Here is a 20736-nt window from a genome sequence, read left to right as displayed (position 1 = left end):
AGGAGAAGGAAAGCATAGCCAAGCCGGGACGAAGACTAGAAAAACCACGCTGCCTTAATACCCTCTGCCCCAGGGACAACAGAAGCAGCCATGATTACTGCAAACACTCAAAGATTTAAAATTGCATGGCTTTCATTCAACATCCATTCAAAAGAGACTTATTCAGCATAAGGGAGACTGAAGAAGTACTTGTTAACTGATAACACGGCTCTCAGAATATGTGTGTGTGTGTCTAGCATTGGTTCTTTGGCGGGGGCGGGAAGGGTGTCCATCACTGGTACTATGGACAGTCAGGGTGTGCCTGTCTATCATTGGTTCTGAGGGGTGGGTGTGTCTGTCTATCACAGGTGCTGTGAGGTGGGTCTATCTGTCTGTCTGTGTCTATTGCTGATTCTGGGAGTGGGTGTGTCTGTTAATCACAGGTTCTCCAAGGCTACCTGGGCTGGTGGGGAGGAAGGGAGAAATTCCAATCAGCATTTCCTAAGGGACTTGACTGATACAACACCTTTCCCTCGTCTCCCCTGCAGGGTCCTGCTGTATGAATCGCTGTTACTGTCCCTCTGGTGTGTTAAGTGGAAGGAAGCTGAGCACACAGTCCAGAATCCCTCTCTTTAGATAGTATTTCCTAAAACAGCACCTTCAACCACAAACACACCCACGCTTCAGGTGCTTAATTCCAAATGCCTGCTCAGTATCTCCATTACCTTCTTAGCAACAGAAACCCAAAATGCCCAAAACAAGACACACTATATTTAACCATGGAGTGGTTTATCTAACTCTTCCTTCAATGCCTCACTGTAGAGGCTTTCCAAATGGTTGAAAATAAAGAACAAAACAGAAGGTGTTATCCCTAATTGAAAGAATCCTCTCTGCCCACAGGATGGAAATCAGAACTCCATGGGAAATAAATTACTTCTAAACCACAAGAAATACAAGGAGAAAAACCAATCTATTCTAGGTAACACACTTTCCTTCTCAATCTTATATCCACAGCAAAGAATTAAACTGTGGAAGAAAAAACTATGACATGTTTTCATCCTAAGAAAAACAATGCCTTTTCATCTTTAAAATCTGAAATTTGGGGGAAGAATACACAATAATAGTAGAGGGGAGGTCACTGATGCCTAAATTACAGCCATCAGGATGATCAACAGTACATGGAAAGAGTGAAGTTGATTCACAAGAATGACTCTGAACCTGCTCTAAGTTATTTTAAAAGCAAATAATTTGACAGTGCCTCACTTCACTTCAACTTAAGGCACATCTCACACTATAGTTAATAAAACTCAATTAATTTACTATGAGAACTAAAGGGAAAAAGCTTTTTCAAAACAAAGTTTCAGGTTACTAATATTATATAAAAATAAAAGATAGGCAGAAGAGAACCAGACAACTCAGGCTTAAGTCCAAAGAATTTGTCTTTTCTCCCTTAGAAAAATAGAATTCACAATTCTGCTGGCCTCTAAACCAAAACTCTTGGGCTAGGAGGTCTCATGAACTCATCCGCAAAACCTCGTATTCAGCTCTCAACAAGAGGGCTCTATAGCCATAAAGCCCCTGCACTGAGCTGTCACACAGAGGAGCAGTGCCTGCTTGCAGTGCCAGTAACTGCAACGCCCTCTCTCCGCAAGACAGCTAACTACCGCGAACAGTCAGGGCAGGTCCCAGGAGGACAGCAGGGATGGGAGAGCCCGTGCCTGGCTCTCACTCAGGCCGACTCCCACCAGCCAACGCTGCAAGGCTCTTATCACAGGGCTATGCAGTCTCCCAGCAAACGCCCACGCCAGAGGGCATTCAGCATTCACATCCCAGTCCAGGCTCTAGGGATAGTCGCACCGGGACGTGACATGGTGAACAGCACAGGTAGCGGGAGCCTTGGTGCCTGGGTTTACCGCAGGAACTCCTTTAGGGAGCGGGAGCCTCGGTGCCCGGGTCCACCGCAGGAACTCCCTTAGGGAGCGGGAGCCTCGGTGCCCGGGTCCACCGCAGGAACTCCCTTAGGGAGCGGGAGCCTCGGTGCCCGGGTCCACCGCAGGAACTCCCTTAGGGAGCGGGAGCCTCGGTGCCAGGGTCCACTGCAGGAACTCCTTTAGGGAGCGGGAGCCTCGCTGCCTGGGTTTACCGCAGGAACTCCTGTACGGCTTTAAGGAACCCTCTAGTACCTGCTTCCAAAAAAAAATTTTAAGCGTTAAATGTAATATATCAGAGGCGAAGTTATGGCCATTCATAACAAATTCACAGAAAATATATTAGAAGACACTCAGCCCCCCTAATATCCTAAGAAAAACAGAACAATCTTGGACCATCTGAGAGCCAAAAACTGATACAATTCCCTCACTGAGGAGCAGCGAAATGGCGAGAACGCGATGTAGTGTGACCTCTCCAGGGTCCCCGGAGCAGATCTTCTCTTTCCTGCAATAAACTAAAAATAATGCTGAAAACATCAGAATTTAAAAATAAATGTGCTAAAAGAAAAAGGGAGTGGGGATCCCTAGGTGCCAAAAGTAAGGAGGATCTCAAAACACCACCAATGACAGTGACACAAAGGGCCGGTCCCAGGGCTTGGCTGCAACCAACGCAGGGGCAAGACAGCCCTGGTCTCACCAGGCACAGTAAAACGGGAGGGATCTCTTGGTCACCCCTAAGGCTGAGAAAAGGTTCCACTGGTCCAGAGGAACAGCAAGGAAGTATGCTGGCTACTCGAGGACAGGGGACACAGCCTATGAGAGATCAAAACCCGGAGCCCAACCCTGCCGAGGCAGGCGACCCAAAGCTACACGGTCTTCCTGCAGGCCCACCAGGATGAGCCTAGAGCAAGAAAACCCTACGCGGGTTCTGAAGAAGCAAATGTCACTCCTCTCCGTAGGAAGGTTTCTGCAACCCAGGATACAGAGGGACCACCTGAACAACCATCCATCAGAGACGAATCCATAACAAAAAAGCACAAGCTCTGAAGAACTAAACCACCGAGAGTGTAAAGAAATACAACACACAAAGGAACTCGTACCCAAGACACAGAAATAATGGGGTGATCAAGGAAACTATAGAGTAAGTACATTTAAAATGCCTGGAAAGAAAACGGGACCACAATGAAGAAAAAAGGTACTAGGAACATGAAAAACAGCTGGAAAAGAACGAGATCACTTCTAGAAATGAATACAATGGTCACTAAGCTGTACATCTCCGTGGACTTAAGCTGAGGAGGGAACTGGTGAACTGAACGACATCTGAGGAATGGACTCCATCCAGCAAAACAAAGAAACTAAAAATAAGCAAAATAGATTAAAAGCCACAGAGGGCAAAATAAGACATCTTAATAGGATTTTCAGGAGAAAACAAAGGGAACAAGAGACGCATTACTTGAGAAGATACTTTCCAGAAATGAGGACATCTCACGTCCTGGGTTAAAGCACACCAGCTCCGCCAAAATCACAGCCCGCCCTTGGATGAACGGGAAGGCGCCTGAAGCAGCACTCACGGCCATGACACTTTGGGAAGCCCACACATAACAGCCCTCTCCCCCTGCGTGGGGCAAAGGCAGCCAGATACTGGCAATCTCACATGATTCAACTATCACGGTTTCTTTTCTTCTGCCTCTGTTTGGAATAATAAGAGTTCCTGTTATTGCTTATTTCCCTCTTCCACTTGTTTGAAAGCCACACTTCCACTGCTTTCGGCTCTGAGATGTGTGTAACTGACCCCACAGGGCACAGGGTTAACCCTCACAGGCTGCGCCCTCCAGGAGCCTCAGCCCTGAGAACAACTCCAAGCCCTCTCCCTCCCAGCTCCTGCAGTATCGTCACCACCTCGGTTATACCCCACCGGCCAGGCCACCGTTCGGTCCCGGCTGCTCTCCTGTCACTGTCTTCAGTCCTATGCCCCTTCCTATCAGGTTTCAACTGTCTTCTCCTTCGTCTCCCCAGTTCTTTTAGTGATGATGTGCAAATAGTAAACACTCTTGCACCTTTGTCTCAAAGTGTGCCATCACTGGTTTTTCCCTAAATTTACTACAGAAATTTACAAACATACATAAAAGTAGAAGACCCACGTGTATGGATGTTTGTGTGTGTATGCACAACACACTCTTACTTATTAGCATCAACAGTTATCAACACTGAATTGATCTTATCTCCCTCCTTTTTCTTTTCTGGAAGCATTATATAATAAATCCCAGAAACTGTGTCCTTTTACCCATCAATACATTAGTGTCCATCTTACTCAGAGGAACCTTTTCTTTTTTTGAATTAAAATCCTAGCATCAGGCCATTATCACACCTAAAAAAATTAATAATTCCTTAATACCATCTAATGCCTAGTCTATATTCAAATTTCCCTGTTCGTCACAACTTTTTATAGCTGGCTTATTTGAATCAGGAACTAATAAGATCTACACCATGCATGTGACTGCCACGTCTCTAAGTCTTTTTAATTTTCTAACAGTGCCCCTCCTTTTTTACTCAATGTCAGCAGCGAGCACAAAGGACGAACACCTCCTTCATCATTTATTCTACTTAATTTTCTATTCAGGAAATCTCAGGTAAGTTTCATAATTTATGGACAGACACTTTGTTGATTTTTTTCACTATTTTCCCAGTTCCCACAACAGTGGTCACTCAAGTAAATATTTGTGGAATGGATGTTGCTGTGGTTTTAGAACCAAGTGTGTCATAACAACCTTGACAATGTACTATGGAAAACATAGCTGACCAAAGCGGAACAAAGGGTAAAGAAAGGTCAAGGTAAGTTCCTGTGTCACACAGTGGGGCATCAAGAGACAACTGACAAATGTCCAGGAGATACAAAATCAAGACTGAAGGGTACTATTTAGTATCGCTGATAAAGGGAAGCAACAAAATAGTGTAAAGAACAAGCCTGCAAGGAGGAGGGAGGGAAGGGGAAGACCAGGAGTCAAGAGACAAGGTCTACGGGACACAAAGCAATGCAGAGAAGGCCAGCACTCAGGAAAGCACTGGAAGGCAGCTCCTCAGGAGGAGGGCGCTCAGCACAGCGTCTCCCTGGGGTGAGGAAGGAGCAGCAAGAGATCTCTGCTTTCCACCTAAGCTTTTCTGTCCCACTTGCTTTGTTGTCACATGAAACAACAACTGTTTTACTTTAACATAACGTTTTATAAATAAAAATGAAACTTTTTAACAGAACATCTCTAACGCTGGAAGACTGTCAACCTTGACCCCAAACTACTACACGTCAGTGGACCTGTGGGGCGCGTCCACAAAACTGAGCATGCTTCATCACATCAATGGGGTACGGCCACGCTCCCAGAACGTCCCATACGGCACCCAGGAACACTGGTGTTTGGGTGAGTGCCTGTTTACTATGTTAATCTGGAGGAACATTCACTTCCACATTCCAGAAAAAGTTGCAAGCCATGTAAGCCCAGATCCCTCTGTCCACTGTGCTAGGTTCCCCACACATGCTTCAGAGGGGCAAATCTTACAGTGCATGCTCCTCCTGCCTATCAAAAACTGTGCATCTTGAAGAGACAGTCTGGAGAGGCGCAGCCTCATCCTGGCTGCTTTCAGACACCTAACATCACGCATACACATACACACACACACGTGCCCAACCCACTCCACACCAAAGAGGAGTAAGGGCCAGAGCACAGGCTTATTTCCAGAGACACAAAGGACGCAGGTTCTGTGCTGCTTTGTCCCTCTCCCTGCACATTACATCAGACCCTGTTCTTTCGTGGCCAAATTAATAACTGCCCAAAACTTGGCTTGCATTTTATGTCACTTGATGTCAAAAATAAACAGAAAATATTAAAAAGTGACAAACCTAGGAAGTGGCAGTGTGAACGCTCATTAAAGATACAGCTCACTCACTCCCAGAAACTGCCTTACTGCTTCTCTTTCCTTCCATCCCCCTTGAACTTAAGAAATTCTCTATTATATGTGTGTATGCGTGTGAATGTGAAAAATGCAAATGTATGTCTGTGCACATAATCTGCAGTAGAAATCCATGGGTATGACACATCGAAAACGTGTAGAGAAAATAAATGCTAAGCAACAATGACATATCTCCCACAAAATAGTATTCAGGAAGAATGTACAGGGCATTTGCAGCAAGCATTAGAAACATCCTTATGCAGGTTCTTGGGAGATAGCTGTCTTCAAAGAGGGATTATTTCAAACAAGAAACCACACATAGGGCAAAGGTACAAACACACACCACAGTGACATGGATGAGAACACTGCCTCTCTCACCACAAGAGGGCAAACAATGGCAGCCACTCACGCCTCCCCAAGGGCAAGGGAGAAACTGGACATTCTTGAGAGCTTGCCTGGAGATACTCGGCCCAGAGGATATCACTTAAAGGTAGACCTCAGTGTTGCTGATGCAATAAAAATACTTGTAAATCAAATCAAAATTTAACACAGAAGAGAAACTCACAATTTAAAGGAAGTCAGTGTTTTTGTGTCACAAGGAAATGATCTTAACATGACTGCCAGTTAGAGGAGTCTGTATGTTAGGACCCGGCACATGCTGTTCACAGAAAATGAAGCATTAATTATACCGTAAATTGCAATGCTTACACGTTAAACACACTTTTCAAAAAAAAGAAACCTATTCCAAAATCAAAAGGTGCATAATTTACTGAAAAAAATGCAATACTGAAATGTTACTGTGATCCTACAGTTTGATTTTTGACTGTTATAAATGGATATGGTAAAAATGTGGTTTTACGTCTTTCTGTCTCAAAATGCCCACATTTAAAATCAGATGGTGATAACCTTCCTCAGAATATACTCAGGTAATCTGAGAACTCTAGGGATGGAAAGTTATTCCCAAAAGATGTCATTCCTTTGATTCAACTGTCAGATCACCAATATGAGCAAATATGTTATTCCTTATATTTTTAAAAGTAAACAGGAAAAAAGGCAATTTTACAAAGTTACTTAGGTCTCAGTTTGGTACAAAAACTAGGGATTCTATGTGACCCCCTACAAAGAACCCTTTGACAACAATGCAGTTACATGCACGTTTAAAGGAGCCTCTTTCTCTCACACACACACTAAGGAAGCAGAGTAAGAAGCAAAAATGGGAATTTCACGCAGAACAAGGCGACATAGTCGCTCTTGACATACGCAAACACTTATAAACATGCAATGGCTGATGCTTCCAGGGCTGCGTCTGTCCCCACCAGCTCTTACGCCCAACATTCCACTCCAAAAACAGGGCTTGAAAACAAGACGTTCATTCTCCATCATTAGCCCTTAAAAGGTAACAGCGTCCTGTGAAACACACCACCACCAACAGATGACACTGATGACATTCAAGCCATTTGAAAATAACTCCCAGAAATCACCCGCAGAGGACTTTGAGACCAACAAACCGTCTTTTCAGTGTAACCATCAAAGGTTAACTTTGAAGACTTCATGAGGAGAAATACCTGCACAGTAAGAATCATCCACCTGCACTCTTAGTATATCGACTCAAGATCAGACCAAAATTCCCATTTAAATGAGTCATTCATAGCAGAATTCAAGATGGCTCAGTTTCAACAGGTGTCAGCCGGAGCAGCAGTGCTGTGACCGCCTAGCCCACACTGGCGAAGGGAAAGACCACCTCATGCGCCCCGTCCCTCCTCAACTCCAGCATCCTCCTGGAAAGGGCCCAGTGCTGCTCTCTTGTGCTCAGGAAAAGAAGGAATCATCAGACTTCAGGACTGGCCACAGAGCTGGGCTCAGAGCCTGGATCCAGCCTGTCCCAGCCCTCAGGCTTGCAGGCCAGTACCGGGGCTGCTCAGCTGTCCCAAGGACTGACCAGGTGACTACTGGCAAGTCCAACTAAGTCGCAGACTGAGCTACATTTCCCAACAGCCATGTCCGTGAAGTCAAAGCGACATTTCCATCCTATCAGCTTGATACCAGCGCCACACCCTCAGCTGGTTCTACACCTGGATAGATTAAAAGGATGGGACTTATTTGTAGCCTCTGCCCAGAATATCTCAACACCACTTGTCTTCTGGGGTTGTGGTGAGACTGAATGAGGTCACAGATAAAAAGCACTTTATACAGTAACCAGAATATAATAAACAGCCAAAAAAATCTTGGCTATTTTTAATTTTATTATAATAATAATGAAAAAATATTGTTTTTATTATCAACAACTACAGAAGAATAGCAACAATGAGACACCACGTCATGCCCATTATGATGGCTATTATCACAAACAGAAAACAAGCGCTGGCAAAGATGTGGAGAAACCGGAGCCCTTGAGCACTGCTGACAGGCATGGAAACAGTGCAGCCACTGCAGATGCCGCATGGCGGCTCCTCCAAACTGAAACAGAATCACCATGCGAACCGGCAATTCCACTCCTAGGCATATACCAGAGAGCTGCCAGCAAGGACTCAAACAGGAATCTGCACACACGATATTCACACCAACACTATTCACCAACGCCAAAAGGTGGAAACAACCCAAACGTCCAGCAACAATGAATGGATACACAAAATAAGGTGGTGAAATAGAAAATATATATACTGGTTCATGGCACAGAGCTCCTAAAACCCTTGTAATTTCCTAAGTGATAAGAACGTCGGAGCATCTTTTGTTCTAATATCTGATCTCTGATGATGGTTCCTGACAGAGCTCCTAAATCCTTTGGAATTCCCTGGGTGACAGGAACGTCTTTTGTTTTAATAAAGCGATTCTGAGAGGGCTCCCGGATGGCTCCTCCTGGAATGAGGGGCTGGTCACCAAGCCACGATTAGAGGCCTGGACCTTTCAGGCCCATCCCCAATCTTCAGGAAGGAATGAAGGGCTGGAGACTGAGTTAATAAACGATCAAGCCTGTGTGATAAAACCTCCATAAAACTGCAGCAGTGTGGGGTTCAGAGAGCTTCCAGGCTGGTGAGCACATCCACATGCCAGGAAGGTGGGACATCCCAACTCCACGGGGAGAGAAACTTCTGTGCTCGGGACCCTTCTGGACCTCGGCCCTATGTGCCTCCTCATCTATATCCTTTACTACAAAATAAACTGGTAAATCTAAGTAAGTGCTTCCCTGAGTTCTATGAGCCACTCCAGCAAATTATCAACCCAAGGAGCGGGTCATGGGAGGCCCAATTTACAGCTAGTTGGCCGGAAGCAGAGGTAAAGTGGGTCAGTCCTGTGGGTTCTGACGCTAACTCCAGGCAGATGGTGTCAGAACTTAACTGAGCTGCAGGACCCCAGCTGGTGTCACTGAATTGCGTGATGTGTGGAAAACCCACACCTGCTGTGGGAAGAGTTGTGAGTGTGGTAGTAGTACGAGAGAAAAGGAGAAACAGAGATGTGGGCTTTGTTCCTTAAAATGGGATATTATTTAGCCTCAAAAAGGAAGGAAATTCTGACACATGCTACAACGTGGATGAAGCTTGAGAACATTATGCCCAGTGAAATAAGCCAGACTCAAAGGACAAGTACTCTATGATTCCACTTACATGCAGTTCTTAGAGCAGCAAATTCACGGAGACAGAAAGTGGAACGGGGCTGCCAGGGCCTCAGGGAGACAGGAATGGGGGGTTATTTAACAGGCAGAGCTCCAGTTTGGGAAAATGAAAAAGTTCTGGAGATGGATAGTGGTGAAGGTTGAATAATATCAATGTACTTATTGCCACTGAACTGTACACAAAAAAATTTTGAAAATGGTTAAAATGGTAAATTTTACATTATGTATATTTTAGCACAATAAAAAAAGAAAGAATAGGTATGTGTTATTCCTAAAATAAAATCCAACACCAGAGACGTTTACAAATCAGGCCAGCTGCCTTATTAAAATACTTATTGTTTGAGGTCATTGCTGAGAAAATAAACAAGTACATTTACATTTTAAAATGTTTTTTTTCTTGCTGCCTTAAAAAAATGAAATGGCAGCAACTGTCACTCACTGAGCTCCTACTCTGTGGCAGGCACTGAAGCACACACCAAACCACCCTGAACCCTTGCATCCCACGAGAGCCCTGCAAGTGAGACGCTGCTCCCCTGACTCCACACCTGCAACGTCTGCGGGCCTCCTGAGGGCTCCCACCAGCCCAAGCAGAGCTGAACTTCTCATCATGCTCTTCCCACACTTCCCTCTCTATCAGCCACTAACTAGAAACCACTCTTTCCCCAAGCAGAACTAGAGAAGCTGTACCACACAACAGCATTTTCCCATTAAAGGGACAAGATGCAAATAAAGCTATGGGAGACTCATTCTGCAAATGCCACCCCATCTCCTTCTCTCCAGCCACCCACACTCCTCCCCTTTTGGATGCTGGTCTTGAACTCATTCTCCTTCTACTTCTCATCGGAGAACTTCTAACCAAGTTCCATATAAAGACCTTTTATCTAACATGTAGGAATCCATGTGGGCAAGAACTACATGGCTGCACTCATAAAACCTAGCAGTCTCTGTCCACAGCATCTTGTCAAACACGCATGCCGACTCATGAAGCATCGCGCGTTCAGGAAGACTCACTACCCTGTGAACATCAAGCACAGCACAGGCATTCCACAAACACAGAGAACCTGTGCTGAGCGCTCCCATCTCTAGCCTTATGAAACTTTCACGGCCACACCTTTGTGACATAAATCACAGATCCCAAGCCTCAGAGAGCACTTTCAATTCCATCGTGTGAACCACACCTAAGCAGAAATGAAAAAAGTGCCAAATACCACTATTCCCTTTCAAAATAATAAGCCTCTGAAAATTTTTTAAAGGCAACAAAATAATGTTAAATTACAGGAAACATAAGGAAAGTGATGCATTTTAAAATACTTTTTTTTTTTAAAGCTTGGCACCTAAGCTAACATCTGTTGCCAATCTTTTTTTTTTTTATCTTTTTCTTCTTCTCCCGAAAGCCCCCCAGTGCGTAGTTGTATATCCTAGCTGTAGGTCCTTCTAGTTCTGCTATGTGAGACGCCACCTCCGCACGGCCTGAGCAGTACGAGGTCCACACCCAGGATCCGAACTGGGGAAACCCTGGGCCACTGAAGCGGAGCACGCAAACCACGGGGCCAGCCCCCAAAATACTATCATTAAACAAAAAAACCGACAGAAATTACTTAACTCTACGTGATTGGCAAAAGCACTCATAGCAATAAAAATTGAATACAGCCCACAAGATAATCTCAAACTCCGAGTCCTGACACTAGCCTTAAAAAAGGACAATAAATTTTACCTTAATATAAAAGTGTAACAGCAAAAATAAACACAGATTTGAGATGTTGTCCTTACCTATGGAAAATAACAGACAGTAAGTCTCTATTTTAAACCGCTGATGTCATGACTGAATGAAATGCTGGTTTGTAACTATGGAGCCCTTTATCCTAGCACCCAATGTGCGGCTAAAAATCACCTCCACTGAACCAAAAAGAACAGGGAAGAATCTGCACCCTCAGCCAGGGTCACTGCGACAGGTTCAGTGAAGGAAAGCACTCGGCACAGAGCACATTCAGGTCTCTCTGCTCCTCCTCCTCCAGAAGAGAAGCAATGGGCCCTTCTGCCAACACGCCACTTACCGCTGGGCTTGATCTCTCGCACGTAGTTGCTGGGGAACCAGCCAGTCCTGCCGTTGTGCGTCCCCTCCCACCAGCCCCCTTCCTCCACTCGAGTGACATGGATGACGTCTCCTTTCGAAAAAGAAAGCTCATCTTCATTTGTCTGCTGGAAGTTGAACTTGGCTCTTACTACCAGCTGATTGTTGCTATTATCGGTCATGTCCTGGAGAGGGGGAGAAAAATTTCATGAAGCACGGTCTACATCATTATAAAACAATTAGATTAGACTGCACTATTATAAATGTAGCATAATTGCCCCATTCAAGTAGCAAAGGAACGTTTAAAGAAGAGAAATTTAAGTTTCCTATCTTCCACAGAGCACCTTGACCACCAGCACCCCCATTCACAGTCCTGGAGGAAACCCTCTTAACGGCCTGAGAGCTCTTATTCCTGCCATCGTTCTGCCTGCATGAACACATACACACTTTCACATGTTTACATGGAATTATATTGTACATACTTCCCTACAATTGACAAAAAGTTAACATACTACAGTCATTTTCCCAGCAGTACTTACAATTACTTTAGTCTTAACTAAATGTGTAATATTATACTGTATGGCTGGGCCAGTACTTACTTAACCAATTCTCCATTACGGGATTTAAGGCTGTTTCTAGTATTTTTCTATTGCAAAACAAGGCTGTGTTAAAACTATTCGTACGTCTATCTTTCAACACACCTGTAAATAAGCCTATCTGTTAAATTCAGGTCAGAGAGTATGTATGACACACTTCAAATTTTAACACCTCTTTCTAAAGTGCCGTCTAAGAAAGTTCTACAAATGTACAGCAAGCTACATTTCCATCAGCGTACCTAAGAGTTAGTTCCTCAAACATTCACCAACACTAGATATTGCCAAACTGATGGAAAGAAATGGCAGCTCATTTTAATTTGCATTTTTCTCAGCGGTTAAGCACATTTTCAGATCTCTGAAAGGTAGAAAGAGGAAGGCAGACTGGCTATAGTTTCTTTTTATCTCCATCTATCCATTCTTGACTGGATGCTGGAGAGGCCTGCAACCCTGAACTGCCAACAGGAGTAAACAAAAACACATCCCGAACAAAAGCCTGCTCTCCTGGCCAAAGGCAAGGGAAAGGGGGAGCAGGCAGAGCACTCACCCACCGACAGCAGGTGAGCCCTCTCAGCCTGCACTGGGTGTCCACGGGGACTGGGTAAGACGTCCCATGCCCTACGGAGCACCAGCACTCTGCCCGTGCCAGCGACATCAGCAAAGATCAGAAAGGAAGTCCCAGTCTCCATCGCCACCAGGTGGCAGCAGGCAGCCCCATGTGCCCACACACACCTCTCCTGCCCTCCACCCACAGGAGAGCACCCAGGCCCAGTACTTCCCCACCCTCCACCCATTCTCAGGGGAGCACCCAGGCCCAGCATCTCCCCACCCTCCACCCACCCTCAGGGGAGCACCAAGGCCCAGCACCTCCCCACCCTCAGGGGAGGAGCCAGGCCCAGCATCTCCCCACCCTGCACCTACCCACAGGAGAGGACCCAGGCCCAGTGTCTCTCCACCCTGCACCCACGCTCAGGGGAGGACCCAGGCCCAGCATCTCCCCACCTTGCAGCCACCCTCAGGAGAGGACCCAGGCCCAGCATCTCCCCCACCCTCCACCCACCCTCAGGGGAGGACCCAGGCCTAGCATCTCCCCACCCTGCACCCACCCTCAGGGGAGGACCCAGGCCCAGCGTTTCCCCCCCGCCCTGCCCATCCAGCAGCACAGTCAGGGGGCCAGCAGAACCCCAGAGACACCAGGGGAATGAGCCCAACCAGACACTACCACAAGACTCTGGAAACTAAGCTGTCACTGGAACCACAGCCTACCAACCTAGGCCAGGACAGTCACACTAAACCCACCAGGGCTACAGCCTGCTAAGATGCAAGATTTAAGGAGGATCCAGCATCTCCTAACACACTCTCCAAAGTGTCCAGGACACAATGGAAAACACTCCTCACTCCAAGAACCAGGAAAGTCATAGATGGAATGAAAAAAGACACCAACGCCAACACTGAGATGAAGCAGAGGCTGGGATCACCAAAAAGGGTTTGCAGCATCAAAGACTTCAAAGAGCAATTACAAATCTCTCTAAATAGACAGGGAAAGCAGACAATCTCAGAGAAGAAACAGAACTTAGAAAATTTACTCAACTCACAGAGTGAAAGAAAGTGCTGAGAGCCCCAGGGACTCGTGGGAAAGAACAAAGATCTGAGACTGGTATCATCAAAGTCTTGGAGGAGAAAGAGGGCAATGCTGAGAAGTAGTGTACGTAATACGGTTGAAAATACCCCTACTTTAGCAAAAGATAAAAATATACAGATTCAAGAAGCTGAGTGAACCCCAGACAGGATAAGCCGAAAGAAATACAAACCACGTCACATCATAATTAAACTTCAGAAAAGTAAAGACAAAGAAAAAAATCTTAGGATAAAAAAGACATCTGCAGATATGCAAGATGTCAAAAACTTTACTTCCCATGCACCCTTTCTCAAGAAGTTAGTCAAAGATGTACTCCTCCAAAACAGGGGAAGTGACCAAGAAAACAATGAAGATGTAGAGAAAGAAAGATGCAGGAAAAAATGAAGATGTAGAGAAAGTCCTGTACCTTGACTCACGTACAAGAGCGTGTGCAGGGTGGTGGTGAAGCAAACCTCAGAGACGGCAGCTGTCCACAGCCTGGCTGACAACCAAGTGGTTGTTGGAAGACTTCAAGAGAGTTCCTTAGGAAAAAGAAAGTGAAGAATCCTAATATGTCTGAATGGACAAGAAAAGATCCTTAGAAAAGGCAAAAGACCAGGACTGCAACCTGCAAAAGGAGCACAGAACAGTAAGCAAATAAGGAACAACTATCAATTCCAGAAAACAAAATGCTGTCAGGAAAGCAAGGAGAGTCACAGCGTACACCGTGGCTCCACCAGGAGTCTGGGCCCAATGACATACACTCAACATTGACCCAACGGAGGGAGAGTCACAGCGCACACCATGGCTCCACCAGGAGTCTGGGCCACAATGACATACACTCAACACTGACCCAATGGAAGCCACAGCAGAAAGTTAGCCATGAAGAAGAAGGGCCAAGAAGCACCTATGTGGGTAAGTGGCCTGGGGGCAGTGGAGGAGCCCACGGCCCCCTTCTACTGTGGGAAGTCCACACTGCTAACACTTCAAGTCAAAAAAAAATCAAGTTTAATAGAGGCACTTATTTAGAGTCACACAGGCAAACACCTAAAGAATCAATGGAAAAGAATGGAAAGTGGTTGTCACTACTGACACTTTTCCCTAACAGCAAGTCTTGGAGAATTACCTAACTCTTTAAACAAGGTGCATATGTATCACTAAACAAAAAGATGAAAAAGATAAAGCACACAGTGATGAGACAGATCCTCAATGAAGAGGAGCTGACATAATTCCTAAAATATCTAATACTTATCTATTTAAATGTGTTTATACATTAGCAGTTATAAATTATAAATATTTAATAATTCAAATACATTAACTAATTTAAAAATATTTAATGCATACTTAATATTTGACACTTAGAATATTCAATGAAGAAATCTCTCTTCAACTTTTTTTTTTTAGAGATTGGCACCTGAGCTAACGTCTGTTGCCAGTCTTTTTTTTGTCTTCTTCTTCTGCTTCTCCCCAAAGCGCCCCAGTACACAGCTGTATATTCTAGTTGTAGGTCCTTTGGGTTTTGCCATGTGGGACGCCACCTTAGCATGGCCTGATGTCCGCGTCCAGGATGCGAACCACCAAAATCCTGGGCTGCCAAAGCGGAGCATGCGAATTTAACCACTTGGCCAAGGGGCCAGCCCCTCTCTTCAACTTTTGACAACCAACGCCCTGGCTGACCACTGTCACCTCAAACACGATGCTCCCTAGCATGCTCAAATGGTGGCAAGACAGATAAAGCTCACCGGTCAAGCGAAGCTCACATCTAGACAAGGGGCAGTGTAGTCCCTGCTCTGTCTACATGAAACATTATGAGGCTTACTATGCTATATCAGGCTCTCTTTTGCAAACCACTGTCATTGCTCATCAGGTGTCTACCACGATCTTCATTACATTCTCCTTCCTGTGAGTTGCCTGGCTGTGTGTAAAACATGCACACAGCCAATCCTGGTGATAAAGTCCAAGAACAGAATACAACATGTAACAAACACACACAGAGGGCAGGCCCCTAAGGAGGTCAAACTGCCCCGTAGGATGACCTGTTGCCAGCCCATCCACCTCAGTTCAGCAACCAACGCTGAGGCCCTCTGTGGGCACACCAGCAGCCTGAACATAAGTGGAGGCATGGGGTTATCCTGTCAGGAGTTACACACGAGGTAAACTATGTTCTCCCTACAGTCACAAATTCTCTACACTCAAGCCACAAGTTAAGCACACACTACTGACACCATCTCTATTTCAGAAATGGACATTCCACAAGGAAAGGACAGGGAGAGGTGTGAGAGGGGATGTGGGAAGAAAGGCACGGACAGGCAGCCAGTCCAGATCTGTTTAAAATTCCTGATTCCACCAATTTTCATTCATTCATCACTGACTACACCAAAGGATAGACAGATTTTTAAGACACTGCTCGGAAGATGCTGTTAGAGGGCACGATGCCAAAGACAGGCTGAAAGGACAGAGAACTACTAAGAAGAGCTGGACTCCAGTGACTCTGATCACCAATTTCAGCCACACATCCCAAAGGCGGAGTAAGGAGCACTCTGGTCACTGTCACTGGTGTCATAGAAAGCTGGAAAGGATGTATTTAACTGCTATCTTACCATTTTGGATTTTTTTCCTTAAACTCCATGACAGTCTAAACCACAACAGGCTGAGCAAACACAGTCAGTCATAAAACGAGTACATGCTGTGGAATTCCATTTACATAAAACAGAGAACAGGTAAAACTCACCTTTATTTACTATTATAAATCACAACGGCAGATGCCCCTGCAAAAGGCAACGCCAGTCAAGCTCCACCTCCTGACCTGGGTGCTGCTTACACAGGAAGGTTTGATGTGAAAAATTCATCGAGCTGTTCACTTAGGATATGCACACTTTTCTATGAAAAGTTAGTGACAGGAAGAAAATGAAGACAGGAAAGGTGACCCCTAAGGCACATGCACATCCCTCTTCTGGGAACTTCATTAACAGCTTATTTTTGATCCCTACAGTCAGGACACCACCAATCACAATCGTGCATCTACAACTTAATGAGGTACTTTATCCAACGTTCTGGAATTATCCTAATAATCCAAAACAGGATATCCTGGAACGCTGCCTTTGCACAAACTCCACCCGCTCCTCCATTCCCTAAAAGTCCCTATTATCTCATTTATAGAAGAAGAAAAGCTAGTGAAGCAGTAAAAGACCCAATTTCTATTCCAATGGTTACTACTTCCCAGTCTTGTGATCTTGTGTAAATATCTTAACTTCTCTAAGCTTCCTCAACGTACTTCATCAAACATAAGATGCCAGAAATTAGACAACGCCCCATGATTTTATATTCTGAATATGGTCAATTATGACACACCATCAACTGTAAGACACGTGCTACTTTCAGACTTGTTAAAATTTACTTTTTAAAAAGGTCTTAGAATTGATGAAATATGGTCTGTTAAAAAAGCACAATGTTTCCCATGTTAATTGTACAGGGGAACTGAAAAGATTTAACAAAAACGTGTGTACTACATTTTGATACACTGTCTCATACGCCTTGGAAATACGTTCTGTGAACTCAGTGACCAGCACCGGCCCTGGTCCCAGGAGGCAGTGGGGACACAGGGAGAGGGCATGCTTTAAAGGCTCAAGTCACATCTCCCATAAATGAAGGACAATGGGAGCGACAACCTTACAAATATTCTCCCCAAACATAGAGGAAAATTTTGGGAGCCTGAGGTCATGCTTATTAGCAGTCAACTGATAAAGGCTTAGGGCACGGCAGGAACGTGAGAAATCCCAGAAGGCTCAATGAAAGCTATGTAAGAATAAAAAGGAGAAGTCAGCCTCAGACATAAGAAGAACCATGATCCAAGTCAACAGCCCAGGTCCCACTCTCTAATTCAGTACAGAGTCGCTCTCTCTGGGGTGAGAGGCACCTCACAGAGCACAGGGTCAGATCAAGACCTCAACTCAGCCCAGGGCTATAGAAAGAGAGGAAGAAGAAATCACCCCAAGAAAGGAATAATCAGCAAGCAATGGGGAAAGGCCAAAGTAAAGTAGTTAAAACTTCCACCTCGGTGCAAACAGAACACCAAAACTGTTCAAATCTCCCTCCACCAAAAGGCAGGAAATTTGTCCCGGGACAGACTGATGATGGGTTCACAGACACAGAAGCACGATTATTTGGACAACAGTGCTGAGGTGGTAGTTAGACAAGACATCCTTAAACAGAGACGTGAGCCAGGAGTGAATAATGTTTGAGCAAGGAACTCAGAACGGCACCCTGAAACACTGATGCTCGCTTTGGGGATGGTAACATCTTACACAAGTTCAAAGCTAGGATTTATTTTAATGAGATCATAAAATTAATGTTCAAGAAATTACAAGTTGTTTTTTTAAATTAATTTTTTTATTAAGGAAAATTTCAAACACAAAAGTAGAGAATAATAGGTGAATCTCCATGTACCCAGACCCAGCTTTAAATAAAAATTTTGCCATTCTCGTTTCCTGATAAATCCTTTAATTCAAGAAAATTACCTCAAAGTACTATTAATAACACACACAGAAAAGCCTAAGGGCAAAGACACAGTTGCTCTTACGTAGCACGGTCAGAGACGTCGTGCCGTGTTTATCCCACTAGCAGCTCACCACGTCTACCAATCGCAGACACAAAACAGGTGAGATGGCAAAGGTCTCTCTATTTCTGGTGTAAAGTTTCTCTAGCTAATGAAAAATTAATCTCTACTTATTGTGATCTCAATAACATTCATGATCAACACTACATTTAACTCTATTTCACTTAAAATTATACATTTGCAATCCAGTCCTCATTTACTCAAAAACAAAAAACACAGATTAAAACTGCCACATGTGAATGGGTGAAACAGCAAGTGTTCCTTTACCCAAAGTTTACTGATTTCTCTGACATTTTCCTCATGTATTTTATAAAGCTAATTTAAGATATCTTTCAAGTGGTTTGTATATTTTTCCTTCATTTGGAATCATAACGCTCCCAATAGCACTCAACGAAATTCCTGTAGGGTTAAACCCCAGGCATCATGGGGTCGCTGTGAGGGTTACCCCAGTTAGTCCACGGAAAGCACCTGGACAGAGGCTGGCACGGAGTAAAATGACTCAGCAAATGGTGTACTGTACACAAAATGAGAAACGGGACTTCTCTAAGAGGAAAAACAGTCACAGACAAACAGCAATAAGAATTGCTGGAGTTCAAAAAATTCAGGAACATGTGAAAAATAGATTCCTCCTGTAGCTTTCGGTAACACTGCTTCGTAGACTCAAATTTATTTCCCTCTACAAAATTCAACTCAAACCAGTTTAATTTTTACTTCCTTAGGATCACCATTAGTGTACTTAACTATATTCCTTTCTGTGTTAAAGCAGATAGAAAGCTGAGGTCCCCTACAGAGGAAAACTCCAGAACAATCAGGTCCCCTTCAGACTCATGTTACAAGATCATTTACGTTTCTAACATCGTATCATTTACTAAAATGTTGCATGAAAGCAAGGTCACACTACTAGCTAATCAAACAAAGTGCCAATCACCCATCAGCTCAGACAAGGGCTCAGCAAGCTGCACAAGGACAGCCAGGGCAGCCTCAGCCTGGTCAGCTGCCGGGATGGCCTCTTCCCATACTCGCTCCGTTCAATACTGTACATAATCTTCCCCAATCTCTCATTTCCAGTTTCACTGTTACATCCTATGTGCTTTGCTCACAGCCTGTATCCTGACGATTTATAGATGGATTTTTCTCCACTTCCCAAGAAGACCGTTAACCTAAGTTCCTTCCCCACCTCACTGGCAGCCATCATAAGGGAGTCCCTCCTCCACCAACCTGCCCTGAGTCAGTAACGCACTCGAGGTCATGCTTTGAAGAAGAAAAAAACCATCTTCAGACTCTAGCTTTCAGCCATTTCTTCTTAATACACCTAAGTACTTTCACATTTGTCTGTTTCTTATTCCCACGCTTCTGTACATTTGTGCATAGCAGGTAAGAAAAGGCTGTGTAGGTGACCAGGGAAATATTTTAAAACAAACATATCTCTAGATAAACAGACTTACGAATCTTAAAATATAACCCCCAATTAAGGCAAATTTCTCAAAAGCAGTCCTTAAGACTAACATCTGGATGATCCAGTGATGAGGGAAGAACAATGGGAGGGAAGTGACAGCACCCTCTGGCGGTACGGCGCTGTCAGCGACAGGTGCATCTTCCCAGACACATCTACACACATTCATTTCCCTTGCATCTTCCAACTGCAAGAGCCAACTCTCTCAAACTTACCAAACTTCGATACTGGCCCTGGAACAATTTTGAAGTCCGACTGTGAGAAGGCTGGGATCCCAGGGAATCAAAAGACTTTATCCGGTGAGATGTGGGCCGGGCACACACGGAGTCACTTCCCAGTCCAATGTCTGAAAAGGTCATGCACAGAGAAAAGAGCAAGCTGAGACGCCTGACACCGCACACCCTGACGGCACACCAGACTCTAAACTGGGGCAGCCCCCGAGGGACGCAGCACAGACGGCGACAAAGCAGGCCGTTCATGTAGTAAACCAAGAGCCGACTCTGTCCACAACAGAAAGGACGTGCACGCGTCCCCTGATCACCTACCCAGAAAGTAACTCGAGGTAACTATTGATCGGCTCTTCTCTAGTATAATTTTCAAATTGTGAAATGTTGTTTTTAATTGTCTTTAATATTTTCCCTTCACCTGGAAAAAATAAGCCTCTCAAATTCAATTACTTACCAGAGCACCACCCAGTACTTACTCCCAACACATCACTACCGCACGCCCACTTCCCCAGGATTATGCTTCACGCAATAAGCAGCAAGAATTATTTAGCAACAAAAGGAAAAGACTCTGATTTTATTTCTCAGCCAGAGAGAACCTTCCGAGGAGTATTCCTCAGAATGAAGGAAGCCCACGCTTCTTCACCTTGGAAAGCTGTTGAAACAGCCAAAGTAAACAGGCAGTAAGGGCTTGGTGCTGTCTCCG

At 44.8% G+C, this 20736-nt stretch overlaps 1 protein-coding gene across 9 annotated transcripts in view; it reads right to left on the bottom strand.

Moving 5' to 3' along the window:
• The window catches only part of ARHGEF7 (Rho guanine nucleotide exchange factor 7), a 155074-nt gene that overhangs the window by 65486 nt on the left and 68852 nt on the right, over positions 1-20736 (bottom strand). For 8 of the 9 annotated variants that reach the window (XM_070520159.1, XM_044779688.2, XM_044779689.2 and 5 more), the window contains 2 exons: positions 20022-20152; positions 11511-11712 (listed from right to left, as the gene is read on the bottom strand). In XM_070520159.1, the coding sequence (XP_070376260.1) occupies positions 11511-11709 (199 nt within the window). In that variant the 5' untranslated portion in view covers positions 11710-11712; positions 20022-20152. Of the gene's footprint in view, positions 1-11510; positions 11713-14165; positions 14278-20021; positions 20153-20736 lie in introns of those variants that run through there. The other variant, XM_044779691.2, reaches the window with a different exon arrangement.

This window comes from Equus asinus, chromosome 11, assembly GCF_041296235.1.
Source record: "Equus asinus isolate D_3611 breed Donkey chromosome 11, EquAss-T2T_v2, whole genome shotgun sequence".
Classification (NCBI taxonomy): Eukaryota; Metazoa; Chordata; class Mammalia; order Perissodactyla; family Equidae; genus Equus; species Equus asinus.
Note: the sequence above shows the minus strand (reverse complement) of the source record. Positions and strands in the feature narration are given on the sequence as shown.